This window comes from Mauremys mutica, chromosome 8, assembly GCF_020497125.1.
Source record: "Mauremys mutica isolate MM-2020 ecotype Southern chromosome 8, ASM2049712v1, whole genome shotgun sequence".
NCBI classification, from domain to species: domain Eukaryota; kingdom Metazoa; phylum Chordata; order Testudines; family Geoemydidae; genus Mauremys; species Mauremys mutica.
In genome coordinates this window covers 60,182,473-60,207,182 of record NC_059079.1, presented here as the reverse complement: position 1 = coordinate 60,207,182, position 24,710 = coordinate 60,182,473, and the positions used below count along the sequence as shown (strand labels likewise).

Sequence of the window (24,710 nt, the reverse complement as noted above, 5' to 3'; positions counted from 1 at the left end):
CTAGTAAGAGAATGGGTAACTTATAATGGCAGCAGGCCATAAAAGAGACAGTTTGGGAATATTTTAATGAAGTTCCTCTACCTGTGGGTAAGACAGGCATGCATGCAAAATGCAAACAGTGCAACAAAGAACTGCAAGGCTTAGGGCTTGGCTACACTTACGGTTTGCAGCGCTGGTAGTTTGCAGCGCTGGTCATCCAGCTGTGTAGGAGCAGCGCTGGTGTGTGGCCACACTCACAGCTACCAGCGCTGGTGTGTGGCCACATTTACAATATTTGCAGCGCTGTTGGGAGTGCTGCATTATGGGCAGCTATCCCAGCATTCAAGTGGCAACAACGTGCTTTTCAAAAGAGGGGGGTGAAGGGTGGTGTACTGTGACAGGGAGCGGGGAAGAGAGAGAGAGTGGATTTTTGGAGCCAACACTGTGTGTTAGTTTCCTGGATTGAAAAATCACAAAATGTTCACGAGCTCTTAGTCTTAATTGCAAACAGCCTGCCTCCAACACGGACTCCCCGCTGTTTCACTCACTCCCTGTGGTGTACTGTGACAGGGAGCGGGGAAGAGAGAGAGAGTGGATTTTTGGAGCCAACAGTATAGCTTCCTGGATTGAAAAATCACAAAATGTTCGCGAACCCTTGTTCTTAATTGCAAACAGCCTGCCTCCAACGCTGTTTCTCTGTCAAGCAAACATTCACTCCCTGCCTCTCATTTGATCATTCACAGCCAGGTACAGATAGCTCCTGTTTGCTGTGATCAGTGTTTGTTTTTTAGATAAGCAGTTCAACGGAGCTCCGATCGGAGTTCACAACAAAACAGAGAGGCTGCATAACAAAACAGAGTAATTTAGTTAAAAGCTTTCTGGGATATCTCCTTATTCCCTGGAGGCCAATAAAAGCGCTGGTGTGTGTCCACACTTGATGAGCAGCGCTGGATCACCAGCGCTGCAATCGCTACACCCCAACCTGGCCAGGTGTACAGCCAGCGCTGCAGCCAGGGAGTTGCAGCGCTGGATGTGCCTTGCAGGTGTGGACGGTTACTAATTGCAGCGCTGGAAAGCCTCTACCAGCACTACAACTTGCAAGTGTAGCCAAGCCCTTAGTTGCCCGAATGAAACATCATGAGACGTGTTCCTTCTTCACTGCAGCTTCCTCCTGAGATGATGAAAGGAACACGTCTGAGCATGCAGAATCTTCAGGTTGGTGAACTTTTTTATTTCACACTTCTTTCTTAAGGACTGCCTGTTTTCTTTCTGGACTATTCTTGAATTCTCATGTTTGAGCAAAAAATATAATTGTTACTCTCTGGTACTATCATTTTAGATGCAGTTGTGATAAAAAATAAATAGCTGAAATAGGCAGATCTTCCTTTTACAATTTCACCTTTAAAGTAGTACACCTCTACCCCGATATAACGCTGTCCTCGGGAGCCAAAAAATCTTACCGCATTATAGGTGAAACCACTGTGATAAAGTTCCTCCTCCACCTTGGTTGTGCTGCGCTTATTGACAGATTTTGCTACCCTCAGAGATCTTCCGTGTTGGATCAGGAGTTGGGAGGAACCCGGGCCCGCCCTCTACCCCAGGTTCCAGCCCAGGGCCCTGTGGATTGCAGCTGTCTAGAGTGCCTCCTGGAACAGCTGCATGACAGCTACAATTCCCTGGGCTACTTCCCCATGGCCTCCTCCCAATACCTTCTTTGTCCTCAGCACAGGACCTTCCTCCTGATGTCTGTTAATGCTTCTACTCCTCAGTCCTCCAGCAGCACGTCCTCTCTCAGCAACTTACACACACCTCACTAACTGGAGTGAGAGTCTTTTTATACCAGGTGTCCTAATTAGCCTTAATTAATTCTAGTAACTTCCCAATTGGCTACAGGTGTCCTAATTAGCCTGCCTTAATTAGTTCTAGAAAGTTACTGAGTGTTCTGGAATAGTCCCTGTTATCTTAACCAGGGAAAAGAGACCTGCTTAACCTGGAGCTAATGTATCTACCTTCAACAACTCTTTTGTAGCCACCTGGCCTGACCCTGTCACACCGCGTTATATCGAACTTGCTTTGATTCGCCAGAGCGTGCAGCCCCGCCCCCCCCAGAGCACTGCTTTACCGTGTTATATCCGAAATCATGTTATATCGGGTCACGTTATATTGGGGTAGAGGTGTACTGAGTGTCAGTGAATGCAATGAATAATACTAAATGAGCAGTATGGTAATAATAATTAAATAACTGCTTATTTTTGGGGGGCGGGGGGGGGTTTGAGCATTGGCCTGCTAGACCCAGGATTGTGAGTTCAATTCTTGAGGGGGCCATTTAGGGATCTGGGGCAAAAACAATCTGTCTGGGGATTGGTCCTGCTTTGAGCAGGGGGTTGGACTAGGTGACCTCCTGAGGTCCCTTCCAACCCTGATAAATAATGGAATCATAGACTGTTTATGAGAATCCATCCTCAACATACAGGATTCTGAAGACTACCTTCAAGATAATCATTTTCTATGGTTTCAGAGTTATCTGACAATGATAGTGTTTGAGTCACATCATGTATGTCACACGGCCACAGTATATCACCTGTAGCAAAAAGAAAAAAAATCATCATACAGAAACAGCCATAGATAAGTTTGTGATAAGAACTAGCAGATTACAAAAAGAGGTAATTGATGAAAAAATTGCCCAGTTTGTTTATGCAACAAACTCTCCTTTCCGTATGATTGAGAACCCACACTTCACTAACATGGTTCAGTCATTAAGACCAGGATACAGTCCACCCAACAGAGCAGATGTTGCAGGCAAACTGCTGGATAAAGTGTATGAAACAGAAATTGAGCAGTGTGCAAAAGGTATCAGGTTAACCATTTTACCCTCTAGTCTTGATGGGTGGAGCAATGTCCACAATGATCCTGTTGTATGTGCTTGTGTGACAACAGAAGAAGGGAATGTCTTCCTTACAGAAACAATTGATACATCAGGAAATGCACACACAGAAGCATACTTACAAGAAGTAGCAGTAAAAGCTATAACAAACTCTGGAAAAAAAATTCAAATGTTTAGTACGCAGCTTGGTCACAGACATTGCTGCAAATATATCCAAGATGAGGAGAAATTTTTTTAGGAGAGAGTGAAGAGAGCCACAAGCTAATAACATACAGCTGCAGTGCTCTTACCCAAAGACTTCAGTGTTCCAGAAATAAAGGCTAATGTTGTAATTGCAAAATACTTCCCTAACAGCCACTTTGCAGCAGCTGCTCTGAAAAAAGTGGGAGGAACCAAGCTAACTCTCCCACAAGATGTGCGATGGAACTCAGTAGTGGACTGTTTTGAGCACTATATCAAGAACTGGCCTAATCTGATGACTGTTTGAGAACGAAATCATGAAAAAATAGATGGCACTGTCACAGCCAAAGTTCTCAACATTGGGCTTAAGAGAAATGTTGAACACATGCTGAGTACCCTGAAGCCTATTTCTGTAGCCTTGAACAAAAGGCAGGGAAATAGCTCTTTTATTGCTGACGCTGTTGAAATTTGGAAGGAACTGAGTGAGCTTTTAAAAAGAGAAATATGCAATGACAGAGCTAAATTACAAGCTTTAGAAAAACAAATGGAACAAGCACTATTTCTAGCTCATTTTCTTGCAAATATTCTCAATACTCAGTACCAGGGTCAAACCTTAACTGCTGAAGAAGAGGAGTTGGCTATGACATGGACATCCAGCAATCCTCCCTCCATAATGTAAACTATAAAACTTCAGAGCTAAGGGTGAACCATTCAAGAAATATATGTTTGCTGATGTTTTAAAGAAAGTCACACCAGTGAACTGGTGGAAGTCACTTAAGCACTTGGATTCAGAGACCGTTGAAGTGATAATCTCAGTAGCTTCTTCTGCTGGTGTAGAAAGAATATTTTCTTCCTTTGGACTAATTAATTCCAAATTAAGCAATCGTTTGGGACTTGAGAAAGCAGGAAAGCTTGTTTTTCTTTTCCAGATTATGAACAAACAGGAAAATGAAGGTGAAGACTACTGTATTAGCTGCAAATGCCAATATTTTAAGTTTCTCATGTTGACCTGGTGGACATAGTTAATTTAATTTTTGTTTTTAAAAAATATATATATTTCATGTAACTATTATAGTTAACACAATTTTTAACAAAAACAAACCTTATTTTAAAAAACTTTAATGTTTAAATTCAAAAATTCATGCGCTTGTTTTGTTAAAATATTATATGTTTGCTGTTGAAGAAAAAAATCCAGAATACATAATGATGTTGTTTTAGTTAAATAAAACAATTTAAATGTGTCTGGTGATGTTCTCCTTCTAATACAGCATGGCAAGAAAATCCTCCAAATATTAATGATTAACCTGTTGAACTGGATACCTGCTTCAATTACCTTTGGTAAATAAAATAAACTGTGAAACTAATCTGAAAAGTTTTCAAAGTAAATCACTTTAAAAATGTATAGTGTACACCTTCTAAAAATGAAACCTTCATCTCTCCAAGTTGTGGAGAATATGTATTAAGGTTATAAAAACCAACAAGAATGCACTTTTACGTAGAAATCCATGATTACATTTAATCTTCCTGACTAGTGATTTAAATCACTGATTTGATTTAAATCAAACTCGCCCTGAAGCTATCATAATGTATCTTCTAATGAAGAAAATAATTTAAACATACTCCAAATTAATGTATAAAGCAAACTTATTTGTGATCTCCTGCTATGAAAGTTAGAGATATGTCTTACCCCAAATACATCTAAAATTCCATATATTCAAAGAGCCAACTTCCAAAAACAAAAAACAAATAGTGATACACAGAGATCTTGTACTCAGAATGCACTGAAGTGCATGAGTGAAGTCTAAAAGAGGGGAAAGGCTAAACGAAAGCCACAGATTTTTCCCTGATTGGGAGAAAGTGCGCCCCTTTTATCTTGTAATCCTCCACACAAAGTGTGGCTAATGTTACATTTTAGAACACCTGCAGATGTTCTGTTAATCAGATAGAACATTTGCAGTTTCAATTTCTGAAGAGACAATTTCTCATGTGAGGACTGATGGTACTATTTTCATTGCACAACAGGTGAAGAAATATGGTATTTTATCATACACTTATACATTGTCTCCAGGAAGTATCTATTACTCCTGGGAGAATTCTGCACCAAAATAATTCTGCAAAATTCTGCATATTGTCAAAAATTCTGCATAGTGTTAAAACAACACTATATAATCATGCCAGTTTCAATTATTTTGGTAATTTATTTCAAAATACCTCCTCCCCCTGGCAGTATCTTCTATTTCCAAGCTGGGGAACTGGGCTCTGCTGGGTTCAGTGACCCCTACTAGCAGCCAGCAGCTCTGCAGTGCTAATTCTGCATTGCGCAAAATTCTCCCAAGAGTAATCTATATACTAGAGTTTCTCACAATTTGTGTGGATTACTACAGCCTACAGAACACTTGCTGAAGGTCTGTGGAAAGCTGGTTGCTCACAAGCTACAAGCTCCTCCTCTTTTTCCAGCTGCTAAATTTTATTTTCAACGCACTAGAGACTTAGGTAATAATTACTTTTTTATGGAAGCAATTGTTCTTACCAAAAAGATATTATGCAGTTGTAAATGAAAAGAGATGTTTCCCAAGCAAATGTGAATAAAAGGGTTTCCGTTGCCACAGGACAATTTGTATTTAAAACATTGTCCACACTGTAAACAAGTTTGAGACCCTCAACACACGCACACACACACACACACCCCAAATAATTTGAACATCAACCCTTCACGGCATTTTGCCCCACGATCTGGTCTGCCCATAAGGTATCCTATGTAATAAAACAAACAGACTTTTTACAGAGAGTAAAATCCAAGGCCTCTTTCCATTCAAAAAGAGAGTGTTGTTAAATCCAGAGAATATACTCAAGGAACATGGTGTTGGAACATTCTTCAAAGCTCATATCTAGTGCCATTTATGTTTTAAGTACAGGAGAACATGCCAAGTTATCTTCCTACCTCCTTCAATAGCCTTTGAGTTGTAATAAACACATGCCTGTTTGAGTGAAAAGGCTCCTCACAATGGTATCTCAAACCCTTTTTATGTCTCAGTACATTTTTAAAGGGATGTACTAGGTACAGACAAAAGTCCTATTGTTCTTTAGGAGGATTGTTGTACATATCTTTCATGCACTGCCTTTGTAAATATACCTCCTTGTACCTCTTCTAAAATGCCAAGAACATATTTCTTTGATTTAAAAAAGCCAACCCAAGACTGGACAAGAGATGAAGTTCTGCCCGTCAGCTCAAGTGTATGTGCATACAGAACTTGGAGGGGAGAAGTGAGATATGCTCTCAAAAGCAAGTCAATTTCTGTGATCCAAGGACTTAAGACAGTAAAAGCAGCAAAGAGTCCTGTGGCACCTTATAGACTAACAGACGTATTGGAGCATGAGCTTTCGTGGGTGAATACCCACTTCGTCGGATGCATCCGAAAGCTCATGCTCCAACACGTCTGTTAGTCTATAAGGTGCCACAGGACTCTTTGCTGCTTTTACAGATCCAGACTAACACAGCTATCCCTCTGATACTACTTAAGACAGGCAACTGGAAGAACTTCAGAAATTCAACTCCAAATTTATTAATGCAAAAGAAACATACCTGATACACGAGTCATCCTGGTAGAAAAATAGCACTGCTCCAAGTCCTCAAAATGAGCTGTAAGCCTCTTCCGCCTTGATGCCAACGTGCTGTTATACCATGGCTGTTTTTTAGTCTGAGTGGAGAACAAGAAATAATTATTCAGAAGAGGGGCCCAGGCCTGGCTTTACCGATTTTGGTACATTTTACCAAAATGTATAGACATGCCCTTTTATTTTTTAAGAGGTTATGAATCTGGAAAAAGATCAAAGGCCTTGTTTCCACATGTATCTGCCTCTCATGGATCTCTCGTCACATCTGGTTATTTTACTGACAAGTCAGTCAGTCACATACCTGTAATTCTTGTTTTCTGAAGGTAGTAATTATAATTGGATAACTCATGGGATTCAGGCATGAGATTCAGAAGCCAACAACAAAACAAAAACAACAAAATCCTTGCAAGGGAAGGGGGGGGAGCGGAGGGTCACAGATCATGTCACTCATGGATCTAGAGCAGGGGTCCCCAACCTTTTCAGGACCAGGGACCGGTCATGCCTGCGGACGGTTCGCTGGTCGCGCGGCTCAGCTGGACCGCCCGCAGGCATGCCTGCGGCAGCTCAACCGGAGCCGGTGGACCACCCACAGGCGTGCCTGCGGGCGGTCCAGCTGAGCCGCGCGACCAGCGAACCGTCCGCAGTCATGCCTGCAGGAGGTCCACCGGAGCCCCGGGAGCAGCGGACCTCCCGCAGGCATGACTGCGGAGGGAGCGCTCGTCCCGCGGCTCGGGTAGACCTCCCGCAGGCGCCACTGGGTCGGTTCGCGGCCCGGTTTGTAAGAGGCCGCGGACCGGTACCGGGCCGCGGACCGGGGGTTGGGGACCCCTGATCTAGAGGACACAGTATCAAACTTCTCCCAACTATCAGTTCCTTTTAAAACAAGACAAAATGTGCAAGAATCAACACTCAGATGACCAGAAGAGATGGCTGGGCAAGAGGTTTTTTTTAAACTATTCTATTTTATCTTAAAATGACAAGTAGATAGAGTGTGGGAGTCTGTCTACTAAAGAACAGGAGTACTTGTGGCACCTTAGAGACAAACAAATTTATTTCAGCATGAGCTTTCGTGAGCTACAGCTCACTTCTTCGGATGCATAGAATGGAACACCCAGACATGAGATATTTACACATACAGAGAACATGAAAAGGTGGAAGTACGCATACCAACAGGAAGAGTCTAATCAATTGACATGAGCTATCATCAGCAGGAGAAAAAAAAAATTTTGAAGTGATAATTAAGATGACCCATAGAAGGTGTGAGGAGAACTTAACATAGGGATGTTAATGCCCCTCTGCAATGTACATTGGCCAAACCGGACAGTCTCTACACAAAAGAATAAATGGACACAAATCTGACATCAGGAATCATAATATTCAAAAACCAGTGGGAGAACACTTCAACCTCTCTAACCACTCAGTGACAGACTTGAAGGTGGCAATTTTGCAACAAAAAAACTTCAAAAACAGACTCCACAGAGAGTCTGCTGAACTTGAATTAATATGCAAATTAGATACAATTAACTCAGGCTTAAACAGAGACTGGGAATGGTTGGGTCATTACACTAATTGAATCTATTTCCCTATGTTAAGTTCTCCTCACACCTTCTATGGGTCATCTTAATTATCACTTCAAAAGTTGTTGTTCTCCTGCTGATAGCTCATCTCAATTGATTAGACTCTTCCGGTTGGTATGCATACTTCCACCTTTTCATGTTCTCTGTATGTATAAATATCTCCTGTGTGTTCCATTCTATGCATCCAAAGAAGTGAGCTGTAGCTCACGAAAGCTCATGCTGAAATAAATGTGTTAGTCTCTAAGGTGCCACAAGTACTCCTGTTCTTTTTGCGGATACAGACTAACACGGCTGCTACTCTGAAACCTGTCTACTAAAGAACAATCAAGTTAATTGCATATGAAGTCTGGAAAACTTCATAAAAGGTACCTCCCATACCCCACCACCAATTAAAAAAACTGAGGGGAGAGAGGGAGGTCTGAAACTTTTTAAAAAGAATTGTTTATAAAGTACCCCCACCACTGAAGGAGTAGGAGAAGAAAGAAAGAATCTCTCTTGCTCCCCTCATATATTTGTATAACTGCTAAGAAAAAAACAGGCAATTTCTCTGCTATACGAGTTACATTCTCTTTACTTCATCTTATAAAAGATAAGCTTACATATAAAAACTTCACCCCATTATAGCCAGACACACAAAAAAGAACAGATATAAAAACTCAAACATCCATGGGCAGGAACAGTCTTCTTGTTCTGAGTTTGTACAGGGACTAGCACAATGGGGTCCTGGTCCATGACTATGGCTCCTAGGCACTACAACAATCCCTACTGAGGGTATGGCTACACTTACAGATGTAATAAAGTAATAAAGTAATAATTGGAGATATACCAATCTCCTAGAACTGGAAGGGACCTCGAAAGGTCATCAAGTCCAGCCCCCTGCCTTCACTAGCAGGACCAATTTTTGCCCCAGATCCCTAAGTGGCCTCCTCAAGGATTGAACTCACAACCCTGGGTTTAGCAGGCCAATGCTCAAACCACTGAGCTATCCCTCCCCCCTGGGGAGCGCTGGGAGTTAAAGCTGTCTTCGTACAGCTGTGTAGGGACAGCGTTGCAGTGTGGCCACATTTGCAGCACTGTTGGGAGTGGTGCATTATGGCAGCTATCCCAGCATTCAAGTGGCAGCAACGTGCTTTTCAAAAGAGGGGGGTGGGGTGGAGTGTGACAGGGAGCGGGGGAGAGAGAGAGAGAGTGTGGATTTTTGGAGCCGACACTGTGTGTCAGCTCCCTGCCTTGCAAAATCTGAAAATTTCCTCGACCCCTCATTTACTCTTAACTGCAAATAGCCTGCAGACCAGATAAGCAGCTGCTCCAAGGGACTCCCTTTCTCCCCCCCCCCCCGCTGTTTCTCTCCTCAAGCAAACACTCATCCCCCTGCCTGCCTCATTCACAGCAAGGTAGTGAGTTATCTCAATTGATTGTTCACAGTCAATTACAGATTGATCACAGCAAACAAGAGCTGTGTTTGTTTTTTAGATAAGCAGCTCCCGGAGCCCCGAGTTCACAACAAAACAAAGAGAGGCATCATAACAAAACAAAGAGAGTAATTTAGTTAAAAGCATTCTGGGATATCTCCTAATACCCTGGAGGCCAATAACAGCACTGGTGTGGGGCCACACTTGATGAGCAGCGCTGCATCACCAGTGCTGCACTCGTTATACCCCAAGCAGATCAGGTGTACAGCCAGCGCTGCAGCCAGGGAGTTGCAGCACTGGATGTGCCTTGCAGGTGTGGACAGTTACTAAGTCGCAGCACTGTAAAGCCTCCACCAGCGCTGCAACTCTCCAGTGTAGCCAAGCCCTGAGTCATTAGCAGTAGCACTGGTGGTGCACAAAAAGGTTTATCACATGATAATACGCAAACCAAGTGTGAAATCCTGGCTCCACTGAACTTAACGAGAGCATTGCCACTCAATTCAAAGGTGCCAGGATTTCAGCCTAAGAATATAAACACATCCAACATGCTGCTTGCTTGCATAATTAGCAATTTACTCTCAGTTCAGAAACAAGAAGTCACTCTCACATTACAACCAGCAAGAAGCCAACAAGGATGTAATTAAGTTGAAATTAAAGGAATACACTTTATGAAGAGTACACTCTTCATAACCTGAACAAGTAACCTGAAACAAAATAAAGCAATGAAAACGTCAAGGACTACCCATCATGTAAGATCCCTGACTGTATATTGACTGGATGAACTATAAGTTCACAACTTCCATTTCATGCTGATTGCTCATATCTTGTAGATACTCATTTTATACTGACAGCAATTCAGCTTTATGCCAAATGCACCTGACATTAAGCATCTCTACTTCACTGTAGTTTTGACAATGAACTACACATGACAACTTTACAAATATTGAATAGCACATGCTAATACGATCTTTATGTTAATTACATGAACCAGGCTGCAACTGCTTTAGCCTTAGCAAATTGTGCCTATCATAGTTGAAGATGACTGTAAACAGCAATGAGCAATCACTTCAATTTCAACTTGACAACTGCCTGGAATAGGATGAGCAATATAACCTAAACCTAGATCTTCTAGGTGGTTCCAGTCTGTACTGAGATTAAATCAATCACATGGTAAGTAGTTAATATAATTAGCACAGCTATTACTAGATCTTAAGAGCCAAATTCCACTCCAACAGGTCTCAGACTTGGCAAACTGAGTTGTGCTGGGAATCAGTCTGCATTAACCTGTCTTGATCAGCTAAATGCTCAATTGTGCCTACTCTAATGAAGCACTATCAAGCTTCTAGGCAAGGAAGTCTGCTCCTTGGCTACTCAATCAGTTCCTAAGCAACACTGGAAAGAAGGGAAAGGGGGAAGAGAGGGAGAGACAAGCAAGCAGCTGGCCCAAGAGGGAAAAAAGCAAAATCTTGCTTCTTCCTGCCAAAGAAGAAAAGGTTTAGGGGGAATGCTCTGAGACCAAAGGTCCAAACACAATGACAAGATGTTGAACTCAACACTTACTGCTGGAGGGGTTCTCAAACTGGGGGTTGGGACCCCTCAGGGGGTCACAAGGTTATTAGATGGGGGGGGGTCGCAAGCTGTCAACCTCCATCCCAAACCCTGCTTTGCCTCCAGCATTTATAATGGTGTTAAATATATAAAAAACTGTTTTTAATTTATAAGGGAGTGGGTGTCACACTCAGGCTTGCTATGTGAAAAGGGTCACTAGTTTAAAAAAAAAAATAAAGTTTGAGAGCCACTGGCTTAGAACTTGTATTTTTCTCTTTACTTTGGGACCTGATTGAAGAGTGTCACAGCTATACATAGCTTGAGGTTGGACTGGCTAAAGCCCTGCTAGGGTTTGTGAGAGCCTTAGAGCAGTGGATCTCAACCAGAGGTACATGTACCCCTGGCGGCACACAGAGGTCTTCCATGGGGTACATAAACTCATCTAGATATTTGCCTAGTTTTACAACAGGCTACATAAAAGGCACTAGCAAAGTCAGTGTATGAATTTTTAGTTGGCAAACAATGACATGTTTATACTGTTCTATATACTATACACTGATATGTAAGTACACTATTTCTATTCCAATTAATTTATTTTATAATATAGTAAAAATAGGAAACTAAGCAATTTTTCAGTAAAAGTGTCCTGTGATACTTATGTCTGATTTTGTAAGCAAGTAGTTTTTAAGTGAGGTGAAACTTGGGGTACCCAGGACAAATCAGACTCCTGAAAGGGATACAGGAGTTTGGAAAGGTTGAGAACCACTGCCCTACAGGAAGACTTTTTTCCTCTATAATAAAGCCCGTGCAGGTGTTTTGCACTTTATTTGGCTGCTCACTACGTTATGAAAACTAAGGAACCATTTAGGATCCTCTAGATGAGGACAGTAGTTTGGAGCACCACACTAGCAAAAATTGTCAGCACCTGGCCTCCCACAGGTCATCCCAAAGTAAGTACCATTAGAAACAACTGTCAATCTAGTGACAGCAGTCCCATGGTATCTCCTATCCACAGGAAATACAGAAAAGCACCATAATTATTTCAAATACCTGAAGTGTTGAAGTGAGTTTTCATATGAAGCCTACTAAGTATTTTAATCTCTCTTATTAATGAGATAACTATAAGAAATTAGGGGAGGAAGACAAAACTTAAAAAACATTAACCCTACTGGGGATAAACCTCAGTCAAAAGACCAAACACACAAGCTCATTTCTATGTAGAAAATGAAAATTATTAGAGGCTACGATAGTTTAGCCAAATCCTCAGGTCATATGGTAGGCAACTCTCCAAAGGTCCCAAATGCCTTTTTCTTGTGATCCAGCCTCTGAATATGAAATCTAGGCTGGAAATAATAAACTAGTTACCCTAGAAGAACATTGGTCAGCAGTGTAATGCTAATTAAGGTGTGAAAGGAGCTGGATGGTTCATTCTGACCCAGTGTCTTGCTTCCAGTATTAGCTAATATCTGATTTTACCATGACTGATTAACAAAAAATGCAACTCAGTTTATATTCATATGGACTATTTTCACTGGAGATTTCTTGTGCAAAAGAAAATTAAACTAAATGTTTCTTAACATTAAGAATTATTTCTAGATTCCCAATCTAAAAATATATTAAAATTTAATTAACAATCTGCCCTAGAGAAAGCAGACTTCAGTATATATGGTTTTTGTGCTCATAGGCTGCTATCCAGAGTGACAGGAAAACCTATCTTGGGTTGGGGGTAGAAGGAGGTGGTGGTAGAATTATGCTGTTCTTTTCTATTTCAAAGAAGAAATAGAAGTATTAAAACAAGTAGCGTCCATGGACAGCAACAAATGAAGAATATGCCAGATTAGAGTTCTGAACATAAACTCTCCATCTGTATTTTATACACCCTTTAAAACCAAATAGATAAAAGGTATTTACAGAGCCAATCGCCTTGGTATCTAGCTACCAATAACACAGCCATAAAATGTCTCAGAAAAAGAGAACCTACTCTATCCATTTACTAACTGCCAACTGATTTTACCACAAAATATGCTACAGAAACGCAGTCTCCGGATTCTTATTACAATGTATTTAAGTTTCGTATCCATAGCTAGCTCTAAAACTTAAGTTTCAAAAGCATTTTTACCTGTACATTACATCACCATGTGAACCTTGCTACTGCGCACTAAAGTTACACAGAGTACTCTTACATACTGTACAGTTTCCAGCAAGGAGGAATGAGGCTTCAAACTGATCCCCCTATCTAATACAGTCACAAGAAAAATCAACTTTGGAAATGAAGTCCGGTACCTAAAATTCATGGTACCATTTCTCTCTGCAGAGAGCATGTACCTGAATATGATCTGATTCATGAGCATATGCAATTATTCCTAAAGTTTAGTCTCTGCCACAGATAACTAGGTGACTATTTAAGGATTCAGATTGATAAGAGCCAGTTTGGCCAATATCCTGGAGACTGCAAACAATCTCTGACCTTTGTCCCTCCCTCCAGACATATGTATTATCTTACCTGAGAACTGCCACTGAATCCTGGAGGCTGGCTGTACTCCGTGGAATCGATAATATTACTGTAAAATCAAGAGAAACAGAGCCTGCTTAAAATCAATCACTATGCACGCATCCTTTATCATTTTCAACCTACTTATTTTTTCTATTACATCTAGCAGCAAGATTGTGTTTGAAATTCATTTTGTAGGCATGAAACATAAGCCTTTTTAAATATACAGAATGAGGATATGTCTTATGTCTACAAGAAATTCTAAATTACTGTTAAACACACTTCTATCCAAGTACAGTCAAGTGTGATAGTGTTACAAACAAAATTTCAGGACAGACTGGTCCTGTATTTAAAGCATGCAGCGTAAAGCACACCTTCTACACACTGCTATTAAAAATTATTGTGTAGGTATCTCTTCCTTCCTAAAGGGAGTTATTGGTATTTCATGGGGTCCAAGATAGTGATGTGAAGGGAACAGTCAAAAAGCTAGTTTGGAAAAATATTACTGTCCCAGTCACCTTAATATTATAGAGATGATCTCTTCAAGTGTCTGACCTACCCCTCCCCCCCAAAAAAAACACACACACACACACACACACACACAAAAAAACCTGGTACTTGAGTTGTGAAGGACAGATCTCTAAGTTGATGTCCAGAATTACAGCTCAGAAACATTCCTACGGCATGCTATTTTCCAGTTTTGTGTACTTTTAATTTTGAGATAAGATGCAGAGTTTGCCTCTTTTGGACTTTTTTTTCCCCCAGAGGCTAGGAAATGTACAAACCACTTCTCTATAAGAATAGTTATTTATAGTTAGCTCCTATCATGCTGACCACCTGCATGCATTGACTGAAGCCAAGATTTGAAAAACAGCTCGTCTAAAGTGAGGCACCTGTGTGTTTGTGAGCTACAGTTACATGGCCTGAGTACCCAGCAGCTCCCACTGACTTCAGTAGGAGCTACAGACTGTTCAGCACGTTTGCAAATCAGGGCCATTATTTAGCCAACTAAAGCATTTAGAACCCTAACTTTAGGCACCAGTGCTTGAAAAATCTTGCCAGTAACATTTTATTTATATATGATACACAAATCCTTTCCCCACTACCCCTTAATAATCAGCCTTGTATTTGCCCCGAAGTATTTTTAGATTACCACACAAGAACACTATCATGTTAAAATTTAGTCAAACTGCGTTACAAATATCTACTGTAAAAAAGTATTTTGAAAGCCTTGCTTTCACCACTATTCTTGGCTTGTTTACTTTATTTCATGTGGCTTGAAACAGATTATTCAGTTTCACTTTCATTTCCTTACCTACAATGTATGTTAGATACAAGTATTGTTCTCACTGAAGATTATGTTTTAAGGGGGGGGGAAGAGGTTGGAGGAACAGGTAGTTTTTATAAGGTTACTGGAAATATTTTTATTGGTCTTGGTTTTGTAAAAAGTGATTTTACACAGATTTATGTTTAGGTTCTGGTTGCCAGCGCTGATCACCAACACTGACATTCCAGTGCATGATGGGACTACCGACATACCATTAAGCGCATTTCCACAAGCTGTAAATCTAGAAAGCCAAAATACTTGTAATTTGGCTTTAATACTTCACTCCAATATCAGTTTTAAAAATCTACTGGAGGCAAATCTGAGTTGAAGAGAATGTTAAAACTTTAACACATCTGTAGTTAACTTTTAAGTGAACTCCAACTGCTGATGTCTTAACACTTGCACAGTCAAAATAGAAAAGCTACAAGCAAAAAACAAAAACCATCTGCCAGGAAAAGAATTATTTTCTACTAGATCTTTGTGGAGGAAAAAAAGTAATAATGCTGCTTCAAGTATATTCGGGGACAATAAACTTTAATTATGGGGGATGAGGGGCAGGCAAACTAACAAAATGTATACACCAGTTCCTGCCAGTGACAGCAGGAGAGAGATGCACAGCTGGAAAACAATGGAAAATAAGCTGTTATTAGAGGCAAGTACAGATGCAATTAAGACTAGACACTTTAAGGCTGCTGTTATTTTTGCTATAGATGTGCTGGTAACGCACATTCTGGGTTCCAGAAGTGTAGATATAATTCTGCTATCCACTGACAAATTCTAAGCCAGTTTTGTGTAATACCCTTAGCTGAAGCTGATTTGCAGATACTTGAATAATTGAAAAAATAAAGATTATAAAAACCTTAAATTTAAAGTCCTGTTAACAAAGGACAATTAATTTTTGTGATTAAGAAATTCAGCTACATTCACTAATTATAAAAGGCATAAAATCAGGGATCAAAAAAGGGGTCAAACATCAACCTGTGGGTGGCAATTGGAGCAAGAAGGAGCAAATTTTGAGACAAAGAACTGGAGTCAATGACCAAAAAATATTGCTTAAACAAAATGAACCTTTGGCAACCATGTAATTAATTTTTATTGGGTCTCTTCCCCAGGAACTCATAACAGAATGGTTAAATTTTCTATTACTGCTTCAGAAACCGGAGGTGTATTCCCCCCATGTCATTCACCAACCAAAAGACACACCAGGTTTTTTTTGTTTGTTTTATTTGGGGGAGGGTGAAGAGAAATTTTGAGAAGTATTAGTTTTTAATCCTCCTCATAATTGTTTGTATTTCCCTAATACACAAAAACTAGAAAACCTTAATCCTGTAAAAAAAAGTACTGTAGCATTATCCCACAATGTTTCACCACATCTTGCAGAAGTGCACACAAAAAAAGTTTTGATTTCTTTTAAGCAGCATTAGTTACACATACTGAAGACAAATTCAGCAAAGTTACAACAGTGAAGTTTCCCCCAGCAGTATTCACCTACAAAAAATATAGGATTATTTTAAAGTTCAAGAGTGTGGCTATAAATGAGATGGAAATAGAAAGCACATAGCCAAAAAAGTGATAGTTGCTTATGACGACTAAGAGGCAAATGTGGAAAATAGAGAAAACGGTTGAACTGGTCTTTAAACAGGGTCTGGAGACATTCAAGCAGAGGGGGGAAAAAACGAAAAACCAGAGTATTGGAGTGGACTACTGAATCAGAAGTAAAAGTGGATTAAAGGATAAATCAGACAAGGCACAAGACTGAAGGCTCTAAATTTCAAGGGGGAATGCTGTAAATCTGAAGGAAAAATAGAACAAAATAAATTAAACAGTATGACAGACAAAAGGAAAAGTCTGTTTTCTATCAGCACATATTTAAGGTAACTTTATGCTATTTTATAAAATGCATTAGTAACGAATGCTCACCAGATAAGTTATAACAGGACAGAAAGTACGCTGACAAGATATGTACTGGTTTAACCACACCATTTTAATTAACAGCAAAAGATGAAAATATCCATATAATTTAATAAAGTATTTGAATATGGAAAATTATATATTATAATTAATACATGAAAATATAAATATATTTCATTCTTACTCGTTCAGTACGTCTCTAAAAAAAGTGTGTTTTTAAGATGAAGTATTTCAGTTAACAGAACTGGAGGACTCAGCAAATTTTAAAGCTCCCATCAATTATTCTGTAGTACTCTTTCCAAGGAAAGATCTAGGTTGCAGTTTTTGAACTATTCACCACAACATATGTTTAGTGCTGAAAGCCAAATTAATTTCAGAGAGTAGGTGGTTTCTAGAAAATAAAGCCAAAAAATTCAAATCTTTGGTCATATGAAACCAGACACAAGACTACTATGTGTCAAGAGATACAGGCTCTAGAAGTCATCCAGCAAGCGAAGCCTCTTAAGAACCCTCACATGCCACTTCTCATTTTAGCAGAAAAACTACAGAACAAGCCCTGATTTTGGCAGAGTCACTGAGGAGTACAGGAAGGGACTTCTCTCAAAAGCTTGGTGAGAGACTACCTCACGTGCATTCTGTATAAGTCCCTACTAGTCTCTTCTACCAGGTTCAGATAATGCCAGACTAAATAATGCTTCATTCAAGTCACATGGTCTGGAGAACAGAGCTGCAGTAAATGGATCTTGTTACAAAAGGAATGCTGGGTCACAGCAGTGTAACAGACACATTTCTAAAACCAAGAAGCCCAACGGGCTTACAAGATTAGTCTTTTGATATAGCAAAATATGTAAGTAAAGCAGTTTTATCAAAATAGCTGTGAATAATTTGAGTAGTTTTGTGACCAAGATCTATAGTTGCCCAAGCACATGTACTCTACACATTCTGAAAGAATGCCAGAAAAGCTTTGCTAGACTGGCCTACACAGGTTTCAGACAGATTTTTAAAACTGTTTTCAAACAACTTCTTGGGTTAGAAAATTATTATTCCAGGTCCCAAATGGTATAAAACAGTGCTTGAAAAATTCACTTGTTAACTTGCTTCATGCGACAGAACTAAACCATCTACTTCTGCAGAACTTACTGTATATACTCGTTCATTAGCCCATTCGTTTATAAGCCGACCCCCCAAAATGGATAGGTAAAAATAGCAAAAACTGTATGACTCTTTCATAAGCCGAGCTTATATTTCAGAAGTTGGAAAACTTTGGCTCCCAGCCCGTTAGGGTAAGCCACTGGCGAGCCGGGATGTTTTGTTTACCTGGAGCGTCTGCAGGCATGGAGCCCCTCAGCTCCCTGTGGCCGCGGTTCACCGTTCCCAGCCAATGGGAGCTGAGGGGCTCCATGCCTGCAGGCGCTCCAGGTAAACAAAACGACAATGTATTAGATATTCAATTCATAGAGTTTAAAATAATCAAATTTTGGTGTAGACTCGTTTATAAGCCGACCCCCGCTCTTTGATACATCACTTTTTTACCAAAAATATTCAGCTTATGAATGAGTATATACGGTAAGCTTCAATTTTAAGGAAGAGTTTCTAGCCCTTATACTTAAAGATAATGATCCCAATGTGAAAAGTGTGAAGTAGTGCAGCATCAACTTATTCATAGACTCAGACTTTAAGGTCAGAAAGGACCATTATGATCATCTAGTCTGACCTCCTGCATAACGCAGGCCACAGAATCTCACCCACCCACTCCTGTAACAAACCCCTAACCTATGTCTGAGTTACTGAAGTCCTCAAATCGTGGTTTAAAGACCGCAAGGTGCAGGGAATCGTCCAGCAAGTGACTCGTGCCCCACGCTGCAGAGGAAGGCGAAAAACCTCCAGGGCCTCTGCCAATCTGCCCTGAAGGAAAATTCCTTCCCGACCCCAAATATGGCGATCAGCTAAACCCTGAGCATGTGGGCAAGACTCACCAGCCAGACACCCAAGAAAGAATTCTCTGTAGTAACTCAGATCCTACCCCATCTAACATCCCATCACAGACCATTGGGCATATTTGCCTGCTAATAATCAAAGATCAATTAATTGCCAAAGTTAAGCTATCCAATCATACCATCCCCTCCATAAACTTATCAAGCTTAGTCTTGAAGCCAGAAATGTCTTTTGTCCCCACTACTCCCCTTGAAAGGCTGTTGGAACTTTACTCCTCTAATGGTTAGAAACCTTCATCTAATTTCAAGTCTAAACTTCCTAGTGTCCAGTTTATATCCATTTGTTCTTGTGTCCACATTGGTACTAAACTAAAATAATTCCTCTCCCTCCCTGATATTTATCCCTCTGATATATTTGTAAAGAGCAATCATATCTCCCCTCAGCCTTCTTTTGGTTAGGCTAAACAAGCCAAGCTCTTTGAGTCTCCTTTCATAAGACAGGTTTTCCATTCCTCAGATCATCCTAGTAGCCCTTCTCTGTACCTGTTCCAGTTTGAATTCATCCTTCTTAAACCTGGGAGACCAGAACTGCACACAATATTCCAGATGAGGTCTCACCAGTGCCTTGCATAACGGTACTAACACCTCCTTATCTTTACTGGAAATACCTCGCCTGATGCATCCCAAGACTGCATTAGCTCTTTTAACGGCCACATCACATTGGCGGCTCATAGTCATCTTGGGATCAACCAATACTCCGAGGTCTTTCTCCTCCTCTGTTACTTCTAACTGATGTGTCCCCAATGTATAACCAAAATTCTTGTCATTAATCCCTAAATGCATGACCTTGCACTTTTCACTATTAAATTTCATCCTGTTACTGATCCTGAAACTCCCAGCTTTCCCAGGCATTAGAAGCATGAAATTAACAAAGACTCATCAGTTTCACTGCTAATATTCAGAACTCTGTGAGTGGCACAAACTATCAAGAATCATGGCAATTTCAGGTAGCTACTGCTTGCAGAAGCAATGAGACGCAGCAGAGAAGAGAGATACTGGAGTTATTCACTGGTTTAAAAAGTCCCAGAAGATGAGAACTTGCAGAGGGATAGAGTATCAGATACCTCTTTTTCCCTTCTTCTCCCCCAAACTTTAAGACACCTACTGCATGATTATGAAAGATTAGAGTCCCAAACAGGATCCAGGGTAACAACCTGGTACAAATACCGGCAGCTATTGGAAGGGCTCCTCTCCAATCCATTGTCCCTGAAACTCTCCAGTGTAGTACCTCCCAACATCTTTCACATATACCTCTGGGGTATTATGTTTAGTTCTGTAGCTAGCAGACATGTAGTAAAGTACGAGTATCAACCAAAACCTCTGCTGGTAACCTCTGGTTTAAAGAGCTACTAAAACAAGTGTTTCCAGAAAGGAAAAAAAAAATTATTCATTTAAAATGCAAGATGAGAGCTTGGGGGCATCATAACTTATTCCAGCTGAATGAATATAAGAATGTATGCAGAGTGAAGCTCACTTTAAACTGAATCGCTGACATGTGCAACTTGGACACACAAAAGGTTATTCACAATTTTATCTGTAATCCAGGGCACATAATATGACAGACTGAAAAATTCCCATCAACAATACTCTAGGGAAATGACATTTCAATCTAACCACAGAGTTACGCAGGCAGGTGGGTAGAACCAATGAGTCTGTTAAATTTAAAAATCTGACCATGGGAACATGCAAATTTAACCTTTCATATTGAACAGGAAATCAAAGGTCATTCACTTATTTAATATGAAACTGTTTTGGACATCGTATTTGCCAAACACCACAAGTTAAATAAATGTACACCTGTGCTTTTAAGGTCATGTAACACTAACGTTTTACACCCAGCAACTCAGATTGTCTGCAGACTTACCTGTACAGTACTGAAAAGCTGAACGTTTATCAAAGCATTCTGGAAAAGGAAGATCTTTAAGCCAGCTGTGAATTCACAACACAGCATTCTCTTCACTAATTTATTGGCATGAAAATAAATACCACTGAGAAAACAGATGGGCCATGTGAACGTTATTTTTATATGATCCAAGAACTAGTGGACTTGTGTGCATGGCATAGCAGAGGACTAAAGCCATATGAGGGATCTGTAGCACAAATTCTGAGCAGCTGCAAGCTTTGTACCTGTTTGAAGGCGAGGGGGCTTCGAATTGAGGCACCGTACTATCTTCACTGACTGGGGAATACAAGCCACTCATTTCCTGAAACAGAGAGTCAAGTTACAACAAAATGAAAGACATGCATGCAATGGGCATCTTTCAAATACATAGTTTTGGTGTATAATTTAATTTTTGAAGTACGTAACCACAGACATCTAATTTTGCTTAATTCATACAAAGGAATCTTCCCTCTTGCCCCAGTAACCGATTCCTATTTCCTGCTGCCATTCCAGTTGGTCTTCTCAGGGCCTGTGGCCAGTCCATCTTGCTCAAGGATCAGGGTGGCTTGCATCTTACATATTAGAGATCAATGGTACTATCTGAGAGATAGCCTGCCGCCACCAGCTCAGAAGCAGGAATCTGGCCATTTCCCAAAAGTGCATCTTACACGACGGCTCACTTGTTCTGCACTCACACTACTAAGACAGATACAAAAACTTATTCCTAAAACAGCCTTTGCAGATGCAAAGGAAGGTGGAATTTGGGTCAAGGGAAGAATACATGAGGGACTGAACAGAACCAGAAAAGATTAAGTTACACACTAGGCTTCAGCAGCATCACCTGCCACTGATGGGGTAGATGCACAATCTAGTAGTCTGGTTAGATTCCCAGTTGCTATTGAAAGATCAGGTAGAAGCTATGGCCTGGTCACCTCCCCCGCAACACACCTTTTAAAAATCTACATATAGCTAAGATGTTGCACTTGTTTCTTTCAGAGGTGGACAGATCTTGCAACTATCATGCATGATTGTCACCTCCAGATCAAATCATTGCAATGTACTCTACATGATGCTACATCTTAAAATCTGTCTAGAAACTGAAGCTGGTGCAGAATGCTGCAGCTCATTAGTTACAGGGTACATGATTTAAGCATACAGAACCAGCGCTTTTGGACCAATTTTTTACTGGATAGAATGCAAGGTGTTTGTTTTGATGTATAAAGCCTAAATGGCCTGACATCCCTTTATTTGAAAGGCCATTTCTCTCCCCATGTTATACAGCCACATCTGTACAGCCAATCAGTGGAAGCCCCACTTATAACAGAGAGGAGTAAGTGGCAGGATGTTCTCCAAGAGGTGTCTCTACTTTGGAACTTGCTCTCCCCTTCATCTGAAACTGACCTTCTTTATCAGCCTCAGGAATACACTGCACTGCACATTTGTGTTTCCTAAGTGGAGAAAGACTGGGTGGACTCTTGGATTAGACTGAATTTTTTTTATAGACTGAAATATGTTTCTATCTCCTGGGTTGATTTGAGTTAGGTATTGGGTAAAGGAAAGTTCCTGGAATTGTTTGTTTTATTTGTATTTTATAATGCAGCAAAGTGCCTAGAGTAAATGCTACTCTTTTGCAGAACATGTATACAGTGAAAGTAAATAAAGAAATCTAGTTACGGGGCTTGTGGATACTAGTTGGAGGGCCATTGCTGAAGAGGGATGACAGATTCAGGAGTTCAGTTGGTGCCTGAGTAGCTTTTTGGGCAGTGCCACTTCATGAAGCTGCAGAATTAGCTCCACAGCCTCTCAAAGCACCAATTCTCCACTCCCAGAGATGAGCATTGGACAGGACAGAGCAGAAGTAGTCCAGGGAGTGTTCTACAGAATGAGTCGGGATAGAGGGAGCAAGATGGCAGGTTTAGAAATACTTGGGAAACAAACCCTTAGACTACAGAGTATCCAAGAACACCATAGAGAAATGAGAAAAATTGTGCATTGTGGTTCGCCTTCTATATAGCAGTGTTTTCTACTTCTGCTTTTCCAAATGCACTCCCCGGTGGAGGACTACTCCCCTTCCCCTCCTCACCCCACGCCACCCACACACATCCACAGATCTAATTTGGAATGTTTGCTATAGTAAAACACCACAATTGACCATGTAGTATTTTTATCATCAATACAACGACTTCTAATGCGAAGTTACTATGCTGAAGGTTTTTTTTGTTTTTTAAAAGGAAGGGGGGAGAAGACTTGGAAAAAATAACTTGAGTAGTAGGTTTGAACTGATCCCTTTCACCAAGCTGCAGCCTGTATTCATTCAGTAAATGAATAAATTAAAGAAAGAGCATCATCTGTTCATTTTTCCATTATTGAAGCCATGGCCATAAATTTCATGCAGCATCACACAGAGAAGCAAACAGTTTGATGGAAATAAAACACTGCCAGAGTTGCAAAGAATGTCTAGGCTCCTCACCTCTACTCGTTTAATATCCTCTTCCAGAACACTTAGCTCTTTCTGGATCTGCTCCAGTTGCTGTAGATGAAAAAATAAAGGAAATCTAAACCAATTTGTACTGGCACCACCATAGACATCAAGTAATGGACTTAATTTATGAAGCCTTAACTAAATTAGCAAACAACATTTCAGATAGTCACTATGCACAAAAGTGTACACATTACCTAGATGAGCAAGCAAACAGACTACTTTAAATGACACTTATGGTTATGAAATAAAAACAGTACAAGCAAGATTATGTTCTTCAAAAGTAGTCACAAAAGGCTCCAGATTATTAAAATGTACTTCTCTAAACACCTTCCTTACAAGGATCTAACAGTTCTTTACAAATAATTGTGGCTTGAAACCTCCTGAGAGCCACAGGGATCACATGACCTTAAAATAAGATGCAGACCTCTAACAAAAAAGCAACTCTTCAAAATCCTTTATAAAAGAGAGAATTAGTACTTACTTTTCATAAAAACATGCCAAGGGTAACCATATACAGTTGAAATTACATTCTACCTATCCAAAAAGTTTGCCATTACATTGCCAGAGCAAGGATCTGTCCAGGGCACCAATGTTAAGTCTCCATGACACTTTTAAGGGAGTGGCTTTGGACGTACATCTCATTGAAAGATGACGACTTAATACTCTAGCGATCCCTAAAACCGTGCAGGTCTTCAGAAGCTATTCAGAGGAAAGAGCACCATCTACTCAATCATTAACAACTTCACATAATCACAGGATACATAAGAGCTAAGTAGTTTGAAAATTAGGTAATTTGAAGCTGGCTTTGCTAATAGGCTTTACTATAACTATACGTATTGGTAACAGACAAAAGAAAAGCTTCACTGTAGATCTGGTTCCCCAAGACACATAGGACTAGCAGAGGACTTTACAACAGGCAGCCTGGCTGTGCCAGCACTATTTCAGTGTCGGCTTACTTCACTAAGTTAAATGCCACTGATGACCAGCTTTGGGGTTGTGTTTTAAAAATTGTTACTAACTGGGCAGTTCCACTAAAGAGTGCCGAGATTTCTGGAGATGAAGTACAATGCATCTTTTTAAACAGATATGTAGAAGCCTCTCAGGTCATCCAGACTCAAAGGCATCTGTATGGTTCGTCAAATTCCAATGCTGATCAGCAAACTGCTCCCAGAAACACTACAGCCTGAGTACTTGAGTTTGGTTCTTAAAGCAATAGAATACTTTGCAGAAAACAGACTTCTCTAAAGTACCTGCCACTGAACATAGAGTCTAGTATGTCGACTCTGCTATAGGTAACTCACTAGCACAATCACATTAAGAATTAACTATTTAACATTTTATTGTCTTTGAAGAGAAAAGCCTTTTTAGAGAGGGAAAAGAAAAGCAGGTATTGATTTTTAGAAGATTTCTCTTTCCCCAAAGTTAGGT

General features: G+C 40.3%; 1 protein-coding gene across 3 annotated transcripts in view; it reads right to left on the bottom strand.

Moving 5' to 3' along the window:
• Window positions 1–24,710, bottom strand: part of COP1 (COP1 E3 ubiquitin ligase) — a 198,974-nt gene that overhangs the window by 135,094 nt on the left and 39,170 nt on the right. For all 3 annotated transcript variants that reach the window (XM_045028092.1, XM_045028090.1, XM_045028091.1), the window contains exons 7-10: window positions 23,271–23,330; window positions 21,046–21,122; window positions 13,699–13,756; window positions 6,627–6,741 (exon numbers count right to left, since the gene is read on the bottom strand). In XM_045028092.1, coding sequence (XP_044884027.1) covers window positions 6,627–6,741; window positions 13,699–13,756; window positions 21,046–21,122; window positions 23,271–23,330 — 310 coding nt within the window. The remainder of the gene's footprint in view (window positions 1–6,626; window positions 6,742–13,698; window positions 13,757–21,045; window positions 21,123–23,270; window positions 23,331–24,710) is intronic.